The 21,125-nt window shown below is 31.4% G+C and overlaps 1 protein-coding gene across 2 annotated transcripts in view; it reads left to right on the top strand.

The window, feature by feature from the left end:
- The window catches only part of LOC126773377 (cell adhesion molecule 1-like), a 32,687-nt gene extending 12,577 nt beyond the window's left edge, over positions 1-20,110 (top strand). The window contains exons 2-8 of one of the 2 annotated variants that reach the window (XM_050494306.1): positions 9,756-9,859; positions 12,965-13,132; positions 14,923-15,086; positions 15,201-15,414; positions 17,150-17,582; positions 18,678-18,781; positions 19,057-20,110. In XM_050494306.1, coding sequence (XP_050350263.1) covers positions 9,799-9,859; positions 12,965-13,132; positions 14,923-15,086; positions 15,201-15,414; positions 17,150-17,582; positions 18,678-18,781; positions 19,057-19,169 — 1,257 coding nt within the window. In that variant the 5' untranslated portion in view covers positions 9,756-9,798 and the 3' untranslated portion in view covers positions 19,170-20,110. Of the gene's footprint in view, positions 1-9,740; positions 9,860-12,964; positions 13,133-14,922; positions 15,087-15,200; positions 15,415-17,149; positions 17,583-18,677; positions 18,782-19,056 lie in introns of both variants that reach the window. The other variant, XM_050494308.1, reaches the window with a different exon arrangement.
- The last annotated feature ends 1,015 nt before the right edge of the window (positions 20,111-21,125 follow it).

Genomic DNA, 21,125 nt, shown 5'->3' with positions numbered 1-21,125 from the left:
TATTATACCGCCAAACAGCAATAAGTATTGTTGTGTTTCAGTATGAAGGGTGAGTGAGCCAGTGTTACTACAGGAATAAGGGACACAACATTTTTGTTACCAAGGTGGGTACCGTATTGGCGATGTAAGGATTGATTAATATTTCTTACATCACCAATGTATATGGGTGGTGGTGACCACTTACCATCAGGTGGCCTATTTGCCCGTCTTCCTTCCTATATTATAAAAAAATATATATATTTCAATAGAAAATTCAAAATTTTTATTATTCTGAAAGTATTCATAAATAAATTTTAACTAAATCTTTTTGATAACTTTATAATTTCAAATATAAAACCTACAATATCAAAACGCATTATAGTAACTTTTACAATCCAATCAACTTTATCTGGTTTTCTCTATTTCTCAAAGAAAACCTTTTAAATATTCAGAACGATGTCTTTTCAGCGTAACTACTTTGAAGCGAGCTCAAGAAGCTCATGCCGTTTTAAAATTGGTAAAATTTTATATCGTACTTTCCTCGTCCGAGGCAACATTCCGAGAATACATTAGCTACTGTTAATAAGATTCGAATTGTGTCATGAATGTACTTAAATTTTAATTTAAAATAAATTTAAAGAAATTAAAACAAAATTATTTCTATAACACTTATTAATTATAATAAATATCTATCGTATACCACAAAGTATAAATTTTTCAATATCAATTATATAAAACTATCTAAGACGCACACCATAACGCTGATAACGCAGATAAATGTTATCTCTGAGTAGCAATCTAAGTTTAAATATGGTTCGTAATATATGTTAATAATAACATAAATTATATATCATTAAAGCACATTGAATACGTAAATAAATAAAACTATATTTCATTTAAAAATATTGGTAAGTTAAAAAGTTAGTTTGGTGTGGTGTGCAAGCTCGTCTGGGTAGGTATCACCCGCTCTGATATTCTACCGCAGAACTTGATATCGTTGTGTTGCGGTTTGAAGGGACATAACATATGTATTTCCAATGTTTGCAGCGCATTGGTCATATAAGTGATGGTTCAGATTTCTTACAATGCCAATGTCTATGGACGTTGGTGACCACTTATCATCAGGTGGCCCATAGCTCGTCCACCTACCTATTCTATAAAAAAAGACTTAGTTACTTTAAATAACTATATCTAAGGAATATAAAACTTTATATAGAATCCACAGTGTCAATGTTAATGTAAGGCTTTATATAAAACTGTAGAATATTCTGTGACAGTGATAACACAAGTGCGTCTCTTATCTCGCATAATTCAACTCGCTTAGATATAAGAACTGTAAGTTTTAAGAAAATTAAGATCAAGGGATCTTTATACTTAACAAGCGGTTAGGCGACTATAAAAGCCGGTTCAGTTTTAATATTTCAAATTGTTACTTCTAAATAGGTCATTTTCAACAATATCTTTCTGAAAGCGAAAGAGCATTATACCCGGGTTTAGCCGTAATTTATAAGTAAACTTCTCCGTGAGTTACTTTCTACTTGCCTTTGTTATTTAATTTTATTTCAACCTTAGAAGGTCATTGTGAACATTTAATGATACTTTTCTTAATGGAAGAATATATTATTACAATATATTAAAAGGTTAGGTAAGCTTTTATAATCAGTGTTATAAGCGCAGAATATAAAATAAAAATTATTTAAAAAATAAAAGTTGTACCGTCTTCATTTGCTTAATTTATTTTATTATAGTGGTCGGTAGTAAAAGAAAACATCATGTTAAACTTGCAACCGTCTAATAAATTTCTGCCGTTGTGGCAACTTGAAATTCGGCTTGAAGGAGCGTCTACCCACCCAGATGTGGGCATATCATTGATATTTACGTGCTTAATAATTTTCTCATTTGAAAGTATCAAGTTATCATATCTTAAGGAGTAAAGATACCATGTTCTATTTTAAATTTTATAACGCTATTTACGCGTAACTAAAATGTAAAATTTAATTAATTTGCTACATAATTACTACTTCTTAGTAAAATAACATAATGACCAAATAATATGATTACTTTCTAAACGCGTTGTTTAAAGGAAAAAGTACAACTAGTTTTCCACGGCGATGCCACATCCAATAATAAAATAATTATAGCAAATCGTTCATAATCGGTGAAGACATCGAGTAACATACAAAATATAAAACGCACAATTAAGTACTTAATTTTTTTAATTAATTTTAAGTAATTAATCACATTTTGTTTAAAGATCTATACTAATATTATCTATGTCATATGTCTGTCTGTTTATCTGTTTCGCTTCCACAGCTATACCTCTGAACCGGATGATGAAATTTGATATGGAACCACCCCAATGCTTCTAGGTTTTATTTATACCTAACACCCTTTCACGTAGGTGAAATTGCAGACGAAAACTATTATTATATAATGTCTATAGAACTTGCATAATATATGTTAGGTAAACATATTTCAAATTTACGTCAACCCGTCCTTAATTTACACGAGTAATATGTATTTAATATGCTTTAGTTTAATAAATAAAGATTAAAACAATGACTAAACGGTAGTTATGAATATTATTTTTACAAACTGTTTATACTTCACACTACTAACATTTTATTAAACAGCCCTCAGAGAGTATAAAAACAATAATATTATTTTGGCAAACGACCACATCGTTTAGATAAATATCGAGGCATAAAAGGCAAACAAGATACTTGTACCGCAGGCAATCATTTAGTATCGCGAACGCGTGTGAGCCAAAAAGCTGGTTAACGTATCTATACCTACTCACTACAATTATTTCATTGTAACATAAATATAATTGTTTTGAGATGCTAAATCAATCAATTTTTTTAAGTGTCACTCAAATTTGTTCATTTCCAGTGTAGATCATTAATTTAATGGATTATAATACTAATTTATATTATCTTTACAGTAACAGCCTGTGAATGTCACACTGCTGGGATAAGGCCACCTCTCCCTTTTTTTTGAGGATAAGGTTTTGGAGCTTATTTCACCACGTTGCTCCAATGCGGGTTGGTGGAATACACATATGGCAGAATTTCAGTGAAATAAGCACGCTTTCTTTCTTTCGCAAGCAAGGTTTCTTCACCGTAAAGCACGAGATGAATTATAATCAAAAATTAAGCACATGAAAATTCAGTGGTGCTTGCCTGGGCTTGAACCCACGATCATCGGTTAAAATTCACGCGTTCTTACCACTGAGCCATCTCGGCTTTTTAACAAATATTTTCAGTAAGATTCAACACTGCAGTTACAGGCAAGCAGATCATTATTATTGTATTCTTAATTCTAAATTACAAATTGGAATATCATTTAATGTTTCAATCTTCTAGCAGCATACAATTGCCAAAAAATATATATTCCTTAACTGAAAATCTAAAAACCAAAATTTGGCGCTGACCTCGAAAAGTTTTCTAGTATATTTTAATAAACTCAAATGAATTTTATTCAAATTTTAATGGATCTTTAGCTATTTTTCGAGTCGGTTACATTTTGTTTTTAAATATTTTTAGTTTATAAATTAATCTCCAACTTTAGAAGTGGTAAAAAATCAGGTGATGAAAAAGTGACAACAGTATGAAAGTAAATCATTTCAGATTAAAATGACGACGGAATTTAAGATGAGTTCCTATGAAATTGTTTCGCTTATTTAAACGAACTCCCATAGTAAAATAAGACGAAGCCTCGGCACTGATGGATACCCTTTGCATATTCTATGTACTGTAGATGAGGTTATATAGATATTTCCTTGAACTATGATTTTTTTATGGTAACCCTTTTCTTTCCCTTTAATAAAATTGATATTACTATTATGTATTATTAGTATGAGATGGGTATTTCTCTTATTTTTTTATTTATCTTTTAGTGGGATAAATATAAAAGTAATGAAATATGTTTAATATGTATTTTAACGATGAAACTTTACCACAATAATGTAATAAAAATGTATTTGGATATTTTGAAATAAAAAAAAAACCTCTTATAATATACGAATCAACCACAGTCAAAATGAAATAAATGCTATTTAATAAATTGACTAAAGACTATTTTGAAGAATTTCATTGAAACTCCATATGTACACGAAGATACAAATAATATAAAAACATAGACCAAAACACATCCGTTGAGGTAATGAAAATCTCTTTTCTAAATTTAAATTGAACCTTGAAAAATATACTCGTACATTTAAAAAGTCAGAACAAATGGTCAAGCTGATGATTAATAGTCAATATCGTCCCTAGATATGGAACTGCAAGAAAACTCTTCAAAGGTTCAACCGAGGAGAGTCAAATCACGTCTACGACATCATAAGTGGTGACGAATTTTGGATCTATGCCTACGATCCCGATTCCAATCAACAATCTACAGTCTTTCAAGAGGAGCCAAAGCCGACTAAAATTGTTCGTTCTCAAAGCACTTCAAACAAGATGGTGGCCACGTTCGTTGGAAAAACCAGTCATGTTATGACTATTGCACTTGAAGATCGTAGAACAGTTAACGCAGAGTGGTATACCACAGTTTGTTTACTACAAGTCATCGCTGAACTTCGAAAATCTAACTCAAAGCGACGCATCATCCTGCACCACGACAACGCAAGCTCATACAGCCCTCGTCAAACGATTGAGTATTTGAAGCAGGAAAAAGTAGAAATTCTTGACCATCCTCCATACAGTCCTGACCTAAGCCCTAACGATTTCTTTACATTTCTTAAAATTAAGAAAAGTCTTCGTGTTCAAAGGTTCCAGTCCGGTGAAGAAGCAGTCGACGCTTTCAAGTCAGCCATTTTAAACACCCCCACTTTAAAGTGAAATAAATGTTATAATAACTGGTTTGAGCGAATGAAAAAGTGTATTAAGCTACGTGGTGAATACTTTGAAAAACAATAAAAACTACTATAAGGTTCTAGTTGTGTTTTTTTTTCAAACGACAAAACTTAAAAGGCATGCCTCGTAAGATGTAATTGTAGTTGTATACCTGTAATTGTACTCCTTCATTCATTTTTTTAAGCCGGGTTACAAAATACTAAGTTTTATGGTTTGCTATATGAACTCCAAAGACAACTTCAAAAGAAGACAGAGACAAAACTTTATTGAAGATACCGACCTATTTCTCTCTTGAGCCATGTCTATAAGCTGTTTTCCAGGGTCATTACGAATCGTCTCGCGTGTAGACTTGACGAATTTCAGCCCCCGGAACAGGCCAGGTTTCGAAGAGGATATGGAACCATAGACCACATTCACACGGTGCGGTAGGTTATACAGAAGACCAAGGAGTATAATCAGCACCTGTGTTTAGCATTTACGGACTGTGAGAAGGCTTTTGACTCTATTGAGACCTTCTTTTTTTTAAAGCGTATGTGGGACTCGCCGGCAATGAGCATGCACCGGAATACCCACTAAAAAACCAGCAGTACCCACGCCGCCTTTTCGAGGGGCGTCACGGGATCACTTGCGCATAATACTGTGACGCCCCGACGGTTGGCCCGCCTCAGCAGGCCTCCAATTCTAGGAGGAGAACATGCGCATAGCGCCGACGCCTTCTCCACGGTTTTCTTCGGCGAAGCGAGTCAGCGGAGGCCCTCTCTTCACTCTCCTGCTCCGCTGACTCCTTCTGCAACATGACATTTTTGCAGAAGGAGACCGTCTCCAACCAGCACCTTTCGCTACCAAGCATGGCGTTTATCACTTGCCTTATGCTTAGCTTGCCCGTCTCATTCAGCTGCACAATTGGCCTATATGCCGAAGGAGAATCGAGTGGACGCCCCTACTTCGGCAACAGAACCAAATTTCCCTCCTTCCACAGCTTTGGAAGCTGCCCACTGCAGAGACATTCATCAAACAGTTCCCGAAGCCTCCCACCTAGATTATCCAGGGCGTCACGCAGAACACGCCCTGGAACCCCGTCCGGACCCGGCGCTGTGGTTCTGGCCCTTAATCGATCGAGGGCCATCTCCATCTCTCGCTACGTAACGTGTGGTGGAGCCGTACTGTCATCTGTTACAGAGTGAGGGGAGCAGTCTGACCCTATCCATCGAGAAATGAGACAAGGAGATGTCATTTCCCTGAAATTGTTCACTAATGCATATTAGCATATGCATTAGAGGATATGTTTAAGAAGCTGTACTAGGAAGGGCAGGGCATAAACATAAACGGTGAGTACCTTTCACACTTGAGATTTGCAGACGATATCGTCAACCGTGCAGGACATGTAGTATATACTGAGCAGCATGGCTGATTCTTCTAATCGTATTGGTCTCTGGATTAACTTGGACAAAACCAAGATAATTTTTAATGAACACATCAAAATGGAACCGATAACTCTTAACGGAGTTTCTCTCGAAGTTGTTCAGGAGCATGCATACCTTGGGCAAACCTTGCAGTTGGGTCGAAATAACTTTGAGAAGGAAGCACGTAGAAGAGTACACAGCTGAGCTGGGTAGTATATAGGAAACTTGGTCAAGTCTTTTCGTCATGAATACCGCAATGCTTGAAGACTTAAGTCTTCAATAAGTGCGTTTAACCGGTTATGACCTACGGAGCCGACACGTGAACACTGACATTGCGTTTGGTCCACCATTTTAAGGTCGCTCAGCGAGCTATGGAGAGGCCTATGCTCGGAGTTTCTCTGAAGGATCGAATCGTAAATGTGAGCTGGACACATGTCAGAAAAACGAAAACCGTTGGTGTTCGTGTTCTGGAGTAGAGACTACGCCTTGGCAAAAGTAGCGTAGGACACCCTCCGGCTAGGTGGAGTAACGATATACGCAATGTGGCTGGCAGAGGATGGAGACATAGAGCTGAAGATCGAATTTAGTGGCGTGCCATTGGAGAGGTCTATGTCCAACAGTGGACGATGAATGGTTGATGATGATGATGATTATTATATTTTTTTTATCAATTCTATACAAATAAATAAAATTGAAGTATCTATGATTTCAGAATAACGGCCTCTTTTAAAGTTTATATGGCTATTTACGACTTACCAAAACCAAAACAATCATTTTTTAAATTTTTGTCTGTCTATCTGTCTCTCTGTTTGTCCGGACTAATCTTTGAAATGGCTAAAAATTACAAATTGAAATAGCTGAATTATGATAAGAAATATTTTAAGGTCTTTATTTTATCAAAATTGGTTGAATTCATCAAAAGCTATAAAAACATACGTATTTTTGTTGTTTTAATATATGTCTGTAAGGTCTTTTTATAGTCCATACATTGTGGTGTGCTAAATACGTCAATTTCTGAATCACGGTGTCCACATTTTCCGGAGTAGAATGACCTTCTGCCATAGCATTCGCGTTCGGTTAAATTTGCGTTTTAGTTGTTTTTACGTCGTTTCGTCTGTTAGTTTTTACTTCTTTCATTAATTTCCTTATTACAATTTACATTAATAATATTAAATACTTTGTGGCTTTAGGTTGCAATTATTAACTAGGTTGGAATTTTGTTATATTAGTCTTTACTTCTAAAGTAAAATTTTTGTTTAAAATTTTAGAGATTACTATCTATAAAATATACTAGGCATCGGCCACGGCTTCGCCCTCAACATATATTATAACAACAAAAACACGTACGTGAACTTTAACTTTTGATAAACTCAACTGATTTACACTTCAATTTTATTTATTTGTATATATTACTTTTTACATTTAATGTTGCCTATTCCTTCGTTTTAGGGATTTAATGAAGTTTTCATTAAATTGATTACTTTTATCCAGTCCTTTTTTATACATTTAAAGAAGGGTTGTAATTTTTGAAGTGAAAACTACTTTAGGCGCGTTACACGGTTTATCGTAGGGGATAAATTCGTGGCTTTGCGTCACCGACATGCATTCATATAATGAAAGATTGAGTTCATAAATTTTATTCTTCCGAGTAACGATTAATTGGCCTAAAGCTCTGAAGTACTATATGATCATTCGACTGGACCGAGTTCGATTCTGATCTGAAAACATGCCTTAAAATTTTATAATTATTTGACTGGATTTTCGATTATGTAGTAGTAGAATATGTGATGTACGCCGTATTGTTTTAAATTAAAATACTACCAAGTCGTCATTAAAATAAAATTATTCATCATAAATAATCATTTAAAAGTAATAAAAGAAGAAACAGCAAAAAATAACAGTGATTGATATTTGATATGCGAAAATTGATAAACTCGTTTTGCGAAACACAACCTAGCAAAACATACGGCTGTCACAAAAAAGTTTGCTATTTAATATATTATAGTAGAATATATTTATTACTATCTGTAACTTGCGGTTTTCCTCACATTTAATTTATATTATAATCACATGAAATAAATATTTGCTTGCAAGGCAGTTTTACGATTGTAAAACAGTTTGTATTATTTTTAACCATATTTAGATATATAATCATTATATATTTAGATATAATTTTCATCGTGAATCGTATCATTCGTCTGACCTTATTCTATTTATTTTGGGTCAGAGCAGTGCGTTTCTTTAACCTGTGGCTGTTGTAGATGTCCTTTTAGAACCTAAAGGTGATTCGTAGTTTTATAACTTGAAATTCATATCAGAAAATATCACATAAATATAGATGTAACGTTTTCGATTAGTCTTAACACTTGGATAACATTGATAGCAAAAGTCCGACTGCGATTATGATGCTCGTATAATTTTTCAATTAAATAAAAAAAAATTAAGTCCATCAATTTATTTAAATATACAGAAATCGTAATATTGACCTTATTCAGATACAGTCAGACTGTTAATTTAAAATTAATCATTATTTCAACCATACATGTTTGGATTTTATAATTAAAATAAAACTGATATTTTTAGCATAAATGCTAAAAATATTCTAATAGTCATCATACATTAAGGCTGCTCGGACTACTCATATCATTCCATTCTCCCCCAATGCAAATGTCAAATGCCAGTACTATGCCAAAATAACTATATTATAATATTCCTTCGTAACAGTGTCTTTTGCTAAAACGTCGGTTACAGTAACAGCCTGTTAATGTCCCACTGCTGGGCTAAGGCCTATCCCTTTTAAAAAGAAGGTTTGGAGCTTATTCCATCACGCTGCTCCAATGCGGGTTGGTAGAATTCACATTTGGCATAATTTAAATGAAATTAGACACATGCAGGTTTCCTCACGATGTTTTAATTCATCGTCAAGCACGAGATGAAGTATAATCACAAATTAAGCACATGAAAATTCAGTAGTGGCCACAAGGCCATCTTGGCTTAAAAAAAAACATCGGTTGGTTGATTTATTAATATTATTAGTCTTCTCTTCTGTTAACTTTGATTTGATTGATTTGTCTCCTTAAAAATGACATATTTTGCATTATTATATAAAAACTTGTAAATTATTATAACAATATTTTAAATGGCACATTGCTTAGAATCTTCGGTTTCGAGCTTGTGTTTGTTATTCATCTCGTACTCTCAGCGTGATGGAATAAACCTTTACCTCAAAAGAAGGTCCTAGCCGAGCAGCAGAACGATTATATGCTGGAACCACTTCGAAATACATAAATATAAATTTATTTCAATAACAGAATAAACTCAAGGATCAAACATTTTTTGATGATAACGTATTAACTATATTTATAATATGAAAATAATTGAAACAAATGAAGCAACATTGTAAAATAAGTGCTACAGCGTGTAGGTGATCGTAACGTTACAGAGGACACCGCGATCGCTGTAGCTTTGTATATTTGTAGAACAGCAATTAAAGTTTAATTAGGATCGCTATTTTCAGGTGAACGGCGTGATGCGTCAGCGCCTGTGATGTGCGGTCTAATATGCAGTGGCGCGGTCTCTACTTCGTGTGTCTAGCGCTATGCTGCTTCCACACTGCGTCAGGTAAATATTTAAAAATCATAGATATTACTTACATGCATGTATCTAAATCTATTCGAATAATGTTTTTAATATGAATAAGAATTATAATATTAATTAGTAATTTATAATCCAATATTTTATTTGTGATCAAAATTTAAATTATGTTTTTTTATTTTGATTTACGTTATACACAATGTTTTTTTTTTGCCTTAATAGCCTAGATGTCTTGGAAATAGTATTAACCTCGAAAATTTACCTGTATACAATTAGTAAAGAAGTACTTTAAATATCCCTTAAATATCCCATTGCAGCTGTGCAAAGGCCACCTGACCTGACCTATTTAAGAGGAAGTCCAATATAATTAATTATTAGTAGTCATAAAAAACACACTTAAAACTCGTGATATTTTCATTGAATATAAATATTTACCATTACCAACATTCACACAATATTGAGATAGTTTTAACGAAACTAATTCAGAAAGACGATGCAAAAAGAAATAATTGTTAGTAATAATCGCGGCCGGACGTGTCGAATTTACCGTAATTAAAACGGGTCGATCCGTAATGTAACTTTGCAAAACTTAAATGTGTTTTCGGACTTGAACAAAACGACATGATTAAAAGAGGTCCACATGACTCTAATGACTAATTCAATCCCCAAGCGGAATGTCAACGTACAACAAAAGTTACATTTAACTTAATATTCTTAGTTTATTTGAAATGAAAGTGTAGTAACGAGAAAATTATGCATCAAACAATGGTTAACATACGAAAATTAATGCTTAATATCAAGAACTGCTAAGGTAAATATAATATAAGTAAATGTAAATAAATATATAAAATCATAAGATATTATATGAATTAACAGGTAAAAAAATATTTATATAAATATACGTTTATGCTTATAGTCAAAACCATTTTGTTCCTTTTTTATTACATATTATAAATAGTTAATTTTGTAAAGTCATCATTAGTATTTTTCATTATCTTAAAATAACACTCTCAGATATGATTACTGGAACTAAAAAGGCATACCTAAACATACTCAAAGCGTTAGGATCGACTCACATAAAAGGGCAGAAACGACAAAAAGAAATACCTTTACATAAAGTGGATTTATACTTATAATATAAGATGGTAATTTCTATTGTTCTTAGATATATTATTATATAATAATTACAAGCAGACAAATCAAGAAAAATAAAATAAATTGCATTAAATTAAACAATGACATGTTCTTTTTTTCTGTGGAGATTAAATAATAAATAACTTATAAAAAAACTTATAAATATAATTACTGTCAAACGAATTTTGATCCATAATAATATATATTGAATATTGTTAATCAAAATATTCCTTACAAAATATGATATTATAAGTGGAAGAGAACAATACTTTTTTATACCATGCTTTGATAAAATTCAATCAGGTTTCATTTTCAAATATCCTGAAGACTTAAGGATTCCATTTGTAGGAAATTTGATTCAGTCGGCTTCACAAATGAAATAAAGTTGAATAATATAATAAATCAATTACCCTTGGCGTGCCATCCGTTTTAAAGCATTCTATCTTCAATTTTATATATATCAAGGATATAAGATGAACCAATGTAGAGATTATTTAAAAAGAATTTATTTAGTCCGCGATTTGATCAGTTTACACTCATTATACATTTTACCGACAAACCGCATTATATTGTTGTGGTCCGTATTGGAAGGTGAGTTAGCTAGTGGAATTATAAGGACAAGAGCTACATCTTAGTGACCAAAGTGTACGGTGATGTAAGGAATAGTTAATATTTCATTTCGTGCCTACTTCTATGGATAAGAAATATATTCGCAAACATATGTAGAAAAAGACTAAGACATCTTTAGATGTATGTATATAGATAATATATTTAATGAAAGCATAAGATTTATATAGGTATGTATTTTTAGAAGAAGTGTAAAAGTACAATTAAAGTTTTATTTCATCTTCCGTACTAAATTTATGATAGTTTCTTTGCTTACTTTGTGTATGCAAACCATCCATTCGATTGAGTTTGAATTTCGTAGAGTTGCCATTGATACATACGTATGTGTAGAATTCTGGTATTGAACCGTTAATGTTTTGTGTGAGGCGCGAGTCGCAAAGTAATTGCTTACGAAAATATTTTAAAGTTGCATGCGAAGAACTCGTATGTTTTCTAAACATAATGTTTAAATTGATGAAGTATATTACAAAGGCAAACATATTTTTTTTATTTATTAATTCGGTACGAGAAGAAAAACATCGAAAACATAACATTAAAAAATGCGCATAAAGCTCTGTGGTATCAATTAAAAAATGAAATGTCAACGTTGTGATCACGAGGAAAATGAGCGTGTGACAGAAAATTTCTGTTATTTACATGACCTGTTCAGAATATTGTTGACGAAATTTATATCTCGATGTTTGCGAATCACGATGCAAAATGGACATTTCAATCAATCGACTCGTTTGTATACTGTGTAGTAATTCATTTGCAATGTAACAGTAACAGTGGTCAACCGTAGTAGCCGTTTTATGTAAAACTGATCTAAATTATATTTCATAAAATACATACTTTGCGGATATTTTAATTTAACATTATTAATAAAGGCAAAATAGCAATAGAATTATTATTAAGTTTGAGTTTATTAAGTAACTTATATTCTGCAAAATATCGTGTTTGCTGTTTATGTATAATGTGGTCCAATTAAATTGCAGCAGTTTTTTTACATTTACTTGGTGACGACACCATATAGTGCTTTACAATATTCTTCATAGTTACAATCTATCAACTTGTCTTTCTGTTCCTATATCTCGAAAAGAATAAACAGAGTTTCAAAAATGTTCACTGGAATCTAAAAAAATATTTAAACTTTTTTTTTACTTTTATTTTATTTATAAATTCAAATAAATCAATAATTGATACGATTATTTATATATGTATACGTAAAAGTTTTTGAACATAAAATTAAGAATTTTAATCTATTGTATTTTGTTTGGTGTAAGTATAACGCTATGCAATAAGTATTATAAAACATTGCTAGAAAATTGGTTTCTAAAATACTACTCTTCTCCAAGATTAAGAAATAGTTTACATTAAAACAATTTTGCCCAGAACCACTGGGTATACCAGATTATCACACAAACGGCATTCGGAGGCGTCGAAGCGATGAAAAGGACGGGCTCGCCCTGTCCAGGGAGATATTCAGAAACATTACCATGAAACTACGAGAAAACATCAAGCGGGAAGGAGCAACTGACGTAAACGATCATTTATTACAGAGTGAGTATCGATTTCAGCCTTTGAAAGTTAATGTATTACGCTACCTCGTACGAAATGAAAACAAAATAAATCGTATTCATCCTATAAATTTGTATCGTTGCATATATATGAATAGATTTCTAATAACACCATGCTATTTACAAAAGATAAAAAAAAGTTCTTTTTTTAATTAAATCCGATCACGGAAAAATTGGGCCTTGAAAAGTACAAAACCGAAAAAAAATTGACTGAAATTCTTACTTATCAACTATTAAATTATTTGGCATAAGTAGACAACATATATATTTCAAATTAACACATGGACATTATAAATATATATATATATATATATATATATATATATATATATATATATTTAGATGAGATTATATATGTAGATGAGATGAGACATGATCGGAGGATACATGTCATGTAAATGACGTGTCGGGTAAAATTTTAATATAGTACTTATATTGTAGTTCTAATTGTTCGATCAGTTACTCCCTGCTACCTTATCCGTGAATTGTTCCGTAATTAATCTGCTGTGACTTTATCCAGGTCTAAAGCTGCTTTTATGTCAAATTTAAATATGATCAGTTTAGTAGTTTAGTTACGATGAGGTAACAAATAAACAGATATGACAGACTTATTTTAGTAAATAATTATAAAACAAACAAAAATACATATGCAATATTATATAATATTTTTTCAAATTCATCACACTAATTAGGCTCAAAATACAATAATGACTTGAAAGTACGACGATTATTATTATCATCAATTAAAATCAGAATGATCTTACAACACATTCACTTATCTAAATAAATAAGCTCATGGATGTTCAGAATTATACTCATAGAAGATTATGTAATAACGTTGTTAAGCTAAATCCTTGAGTTGTGTAATTCTGTTTATATTTTATAATTTACTCGCGTAGCATCATTTGCTTAGCAAACTTAACGCTGTTGACATTCCTAAGAGAACTTAATAACTACTTAACAAACTAATACAATATGTACAATACGTAAGTAATGAAAATAGTTTTAAGTAGCAATGACTGAATTTCTGAAATTTTGAAAGTGAATTACAATAATGTAAGCCGTGTGAATTATAAAAAACACACACCTCATAGCCAATCATAACTACTCGTCGGAGTTCGTCCTAACTTTAGTTAAAATTCTAGCATTTTTACTTTCAAAAACGATTAATTTTTATTTTAGTCTAAATAATTATTCTCATGATACATTTTATGTTTTTACTAAGAAATTTATGACACCAAATACGAATTTGATCGACATTTAAGCTTAAGAGTCCAGATAAAAAAGAGGTGTAAAATATGTAAAATACATGTTGTCGATCTAGTAGTGGCAGTGGCAATACAGCCAGTAGTGATAGCCAGTTGACCCTGTTACTGCAGGTGCAGATTATAAGGTAAGAAATACTCAAATGCAGTCTGAAATAATAAATTCGGACGGTGGTGCACCGACTATGGAAAAGCACGTAAAGCCGAGACCGCACCTGACCTATAAAGCGATCGTATCGCAACTCCAATTGCTTACACATTGGTGCATCCTTATAATCTTAAATTATATCCATTTTGCCTAGTTGGCTAACTTTAAATACAGTCAAGAGTTCTGTTTAGTTTTTTTTATGATAAAAACATTGACCTCGTATTATTGTAACTAATTGGGTAAAATTATTTTTGGGCCTACGGTAATTAAAATTAAAATTTAAAAACTTATTTCATGTTATTTCATATACTTGAAATTGTTTTTGTTTAACTTTTATTTAAAGTTGATTTTCTTTTTAAGATAAAATCTCGGAGTCCCATCACTATGCACCATATCAAGAGTACCACCACTATGAACGACACTGGGGTCCGTATTTCGAGGAGAGGAACGTCACTCAAGTTACAGCACATGTCGGATCTGAGGCTCTTCTAAATTGTAGAGTCGTGATGCTCAAAGACAAAACTGTAAGTAGCAATTTTATATAGAATTTTAGTTATAAGTGAAAAAATTAGCTTATTTTACATGTTAAAAAGTATTATGTTTGTGATAATAAATAATTACTTGTTATTTTTTATCAGGTTATGTGGCTCAGAAATACAACAGATACGGCACAACTGTTAACAGTTGGACCAGCGCCTTATGCTGGGGATAGCCGGGTGTCGGTGAAATTTCAATATCCAAATAATTGGAGACTTAGCATCAATCCAGTTAAGTGGTCTGACGCAGGACTTTATATGTGCCAAATATCCACACATCCTCCAAGAACCATATATGCTAACTTCTCCGTACTTCGTAAGTATATTAAACTAAATCCAGTAGGATAAGATGAAACTTTTACGTACTTCTAAAGAAAACACAAGTGACCAGATTTTACATGTATACAGATGTATGTGCACTTGTAATTTAAAGATGTAATGTTAATTGTGTTTATATATTATTTTCCTTTACCACTTTTGTCTCGAAAAAATAGCATACGAATCATTCTCAGAGAACGTGTCAGTCTTTATACTTTGAATCGTAGTCTGGAATTACATACAACATGAACAAACATACACATGATATTAATATATATGATCCATACAAATATTTACTTTGAGTTGGTGTCATATTCTTTGAATCACATCCGCATTGTTTTTTAATATTTAAGTAAACAATCTGATGAGGCTTTGAAATTAAAACAAAAGTGACGTTTCTTTATGATAAGTTACAAGTAAAAACAATATGACATTTTTAGTACGATAATAAGCTTTTAATTTGTAGTATGACTTTGAATGAGTCCATATTCGTAGGCATCAATCTTCAAGCATTTCAGCAACAATTTCTATCAGTTTGAGCGAGCCAATGCAATTACAGACACAATATGAGAAACGTGATATCACTGTTCGTATGATTGGAAGTGCAGTGTATAGAATTGTAATGAATTATTGAAAACCTCTATCAAGTGTTAATACACTTCATGACAATAGTTAGTAATGTAGCTAAAGTCAAAATTTTATTAAGAAATGTCCTGTATAATTTCAAATTATGATGATGACGATGATGTCCTCCTGACCGATTTCGACCACCGCGGCCAATCTCAAGATAGATTAGCCAACAACACATGACATATTATAGGGCACAAGTGTATTGTGCCCTATAATAGGGCACTTGTGCATTGTGTTCTCTCACTTTCATAGTCCGATGGGATGGCAATCCAACACGACCGGAAAGAGTTCGGACGCAGGACTACGGTCTTACGTGCTTTTCGAGGCACGCGAGGGAAGACACTTCCAATTTCCAGACTCCGGGGTGCTACTGAGGAATTTTGTCCACAGAAAAACCCAATACCTTTTTTATTGGCTCAGCCTGTGGCTTGGACCCAGGACTTTATATATAGCTACTAGACCAACGAGGCAATCTTTTTAATTAATTACAATTTGTATTACATTGAATATACATGACAAATACCTTAGCAAAGACATATTGACTATTAAGCTATATGAATACGTTCATACGTTTTATTGGAGTTAAATGGACTGGCAGGCTATACATGGGGAATTGCTTGATGTAAAATGAAAATGCGCGGAGTGATTAATACTGCCAAAAGCAATAATGTTGCAAAGGATAAACGGTAAATGACGTTATTGCCTTTAGCATTCTATTGAACACATTTTTCCGTTTTTCAATTTAAATAAGGATAAGCTGTTTTTGTTTTATTAATGTTGAAGTATTTTGTACTGAAGCTTGTAAAATGTAACGATTATTATATTATTCAAATTATATTTGTTACGATTGACAATGAATAAAAATTGAAATAAATATTAATATTTTCCTCGATTATAAAATGTTGAACTTAAATACAATCAATGCTTAAAATAAAATAATAAAAAATGATTATTTGAAAATTTGATTCATAAACAAAACCATTTATAATATAAATACACAATATTATATTTTTATGTATATTAAAACGGAATTCCGTGCTAATATTAAGCCAGTTAAAAAATATATTTTAAAGATTTTTACATCTACGTCATAATTTTTACAGCCCCTGTATTGACAATAAATGGTGATAAAACTCACGACGTAAAAGATAGATTCTATAAAGCTGGGAGTTCCATTAAGCTTTCCTGCGTTATATCAGAAGAATACATCTCGGCTCTCCCCTCTAAACCTACAATAACTACTAAAACATCGCCAACGACTACTACGCCTTCAACGACTACGGAATTGTCGACTAAAATGAGCACAATATTCAATAGACTAGATTTAATGTTAAATAAAAGTTGGAGCGTGGAAACAACAACGATAACATCAACCGTTAGTATAAGCACTACAGCGAAGTACACTGAACCACCAAGTACAGTAGAAGTGACTACAGCGAAACCAATTACGAAAGCCATTGTAAACAATGTTTACGGTATATCGTGGAAGAAACAAGGAATAGACTTCAATGAGTCAGTATCGTGGCGAAATATAAGGTAAAAGTTATTTTATTAACAATTCAAAACAATATTGTTGTAGGTATTAGCTACGATGTCCCAGTGGTTTGAATAAGTGAAGCTCAACTGAAGATTTAGGATTCAAACCCAAACAAATAGCACTAAACCTTACTTTCATGTGATTAATTTATGTTTATATAATCTCGTGTTCGGTGGTGAAAGAAAATCATGAATGAAATTCTGCTCCAAGTATTGGAGCAGTATGGTGGCATAAGCTCCGAAACCTTCTACCCAAAAGGGTAGGAGGCATTAGCTCAGCAGTGAGACATGTACATGCAAGTGCTTATTTTACATTACATCGTTTATACAAGACCGTCTTATTATGCATCTTAAATGCAGTTAGTTTTATATTATTCAAATTCTTAAATGTATCTGAGTGGCGTACAATAAAGAATATTATTATTATCATGATATAGTTTATCATGTCAAGAAGTGAAGATTATTACAATATAAGAAATAATAAATGCGGGAATAAGTACAAGAATCACGTTCTCGTTTGAAGATAATAGAAACGATGAATAATATCGAAGGAATCTGGGTTGTGAAAGTCATTCGATATGGAAGCCGGGAGTCGTCCGCTTTCCTGAAATCAATAATTCCTAACAATGGTGGTCTTATAGATGAATAATATTTTACCGTAATAGTTCATTTTTCGTTTTCGTTTTTTTTTTCATTATCTGACTCAAAGGTCGTTTTCAATCGTTTTCCATTACAGAATATTAAAAAAAAATTGAATTGTTTTTTTATTCTATATAATGATTTTAAAGACAAATTTTGTTTATTTGTTACTTTGATTCAGTCTGGTACTAACAATAAAGACAAGCACCTAAACATGATTTTTATATATGTACGAATATTTATTTCTTGCTGGTATCATGCACTTTGGATCACATCCGTATAGAATTTTTTAAAATATTCAACTCGATATCTTTTAGCTCAATGTATTTAAAATTTCAAGTTCTTGAGAATATTTTTTTCTAATGTATCTTAAATTGTTAACTGCGAAAGAAAAAATATTACCTATAATTTAACAACATTCTCCTCAATATATTTATTCAAATATTTTTCTTATAGTGCTACAATAAGCGTGAGTTCAGCGTCGCAAAACGATAGTGGCACATATACGTGCTTATTACGGAACCATTCACAAGTGACAGTCAACGTGCACGTTTTAATAGGTAAGCATGGTTTTGCAATACATTTAAATATTAATATAAGTAATTAATTTATATAACCATAATATTTTTTTATATTATGAATGGATATTTAAAAATTATATAATTTTATTGGTCAATAGATTCTATCTATCTACTAGACAAGAATATTCCCTGATTTAACTTTTGATATTACTATAAAGGCAATTTTATATTTATCATGTTAAATGTGGTATTACGCGTATACCACGCGTATTACGCGTATATACGTTAAAATTAATTAACATTCATTTTATTAGGTGAGAACCAAGCCGCCGTACATCACGATACCTGGAATAAAGGTTCTATTTTCTGGAAGCCACATAATTTGTGCTTAGTCGCTCTGATATTACTCATATTATTTCTAACCTAAAATATAAAATACATACCAATGTTAACAATCCTCCAATTTTCATCATAAGAGACCAAATATATCATTATTGTGTAACTTTTGTATTCGAGTAATAAATGTAAACTTGATATATACGCATTGAAATGTACAGTACTTAATGTAAATCACTGCAACATTGTTTGTAAATCTAATTTATTTCTGAAATGAAAAGATATCTGCTTTAACTCATCTTCTATTTAAATAATAAAAACATTCGACTTTCCTACGCTACACAGATAATTAAATAACTTCCATTTAAAATTTAATTAGGCGAGGACCAAAAATTAAGCAGCATTGTGGTTAAACACAAATATGCAAGGTCTTTCTAATGTTGTCTGTTATGTATTTTTAGGAATATAGGATGAATTTGTTTATATCGAATATAGATTACAACGTAGACAAAATATCTCGATGTTTAAATATAAAAATATGTGATCAAAGTTCAACAGCTTCTTCGAAGTTAAAAAATAAATTGGACTTGATTTTAATTGCGCGAAAATTATGAAAACTTTTAAAATAAGTCAGTTACGAAATTGGTAAAAAAGTTCTAAAAAGGTGATCTAATGAATTAAATAATAATGCGTAACAAACGAAGATCGTTCGGAAATTACATTGATATATTACCGTTTTTCGTTACAGTGACGAATAGAAATGTAATTAATAAGCTCCAAGAAGTCTTCGCGCTGACTAGTGTACGTAAACCTTAATAATTCGCAATTCATATAAATTCCTCGACTCGCAACATCCTACTGTTCTAAAAATAAAACATTTACTTGAACTTGATCAGTCCAGTATTCTTTGGATAAATAAGTTACCGTAAGATAATTAGACTTAAGAAGATTTTTAAGTGTTAAAATCACCTAGTCTAAATTATGCTGTACATAATAGAAAATATTATTATTTAATACTCGATATTTTTAGAATAAGATATAAAATATTCGAATACAACATTAGATTTATTTATAATCATGTATTCAATACAAAATGTACAGTAAGCTCTTATTGAAATTTAATTATCAATGTTTAAATTTAAAATAAGCAAGGCATAGCCTAACAAAAACATCATTAAGATTTATAATTTATTTATTACATGTTAATTTGAAATCAGTGAATATGAAGATTTGATTACTTAATGTAAAATTACAATAAAGTTAATATACATATAAATAATATAATCGAAATGTTCTTTGTTTTATTTAAATCCCAATTGTAAATTGTAATTATATGTTTTTTATTTATTATTTGAAAAACACATAATGACTTAAGACATATAAAAACGTAATAGTAGCGAAATCTATTTAATCATATTACTTTTAGAGAATTTATGTAAAAACCTTTCGTTTTATTTTATGGCCATAATATCTTTTAGCGATTTCAACATTTTATTTTCACGTAAAACCTCACCCATACCTCAAACATATATCTTTGTTTCATAAAACTAGTTCCTGTTGAGACTAGACGACTTAAAAAAAATATTACAGCACTTTAGAAGTAGTATACAATATTCTTTACAAAAATTTGATAATAAGTGAAACATGAAAAAAAAATATATACATAGAAAAAGCATAAAAATTTAAGCGTTTTTGCCAAGTCAGTTAAAACACACCCTACATCTAAAATATACCTAAGATAGTTCAATAATTAAAGCTTAGCGTTCATCGTTCTTTGCCCTTTGAAGAGAAGTAGCTTATAATGTACAGTTCATTCAAATAAAAAGAGAAGAGAAATCATGAGAGAATGATACCCTATATGATATATGAATGACAAATTTAATGTTACAATTTTAGGATTCATTTCATTCCAATCTTGGAAATAAAAAAAAATAACAGATTTTACTCTTAAATCTTTGTAAGATTGAAGAAAAGTGTTTTAAAAATTGATCCATTGTTTTGCATATGTATCAAATGAAAACCGATATAATAAAACAAAAATGTAATC

This window comes from Nymphalis io, chromosome 14, assembly GCF_905147045.1.
Source record: "Nymphalis io chromosome 14, ilAglIoxx1.1, whole genome shotgun sequence".
Classification (NCBI taxonomy): domain Eukaryota; kingdom Metazoa; phylum Arthropoda; class Insecta; order Lepidoptera; family Nymphalidae; genus Nymphalis; species Nymphalis io.
Note: the sequence above shows the minus strand (reverse complement) of the source record. Positions and strands in the feature narration are given on the sequence as shown.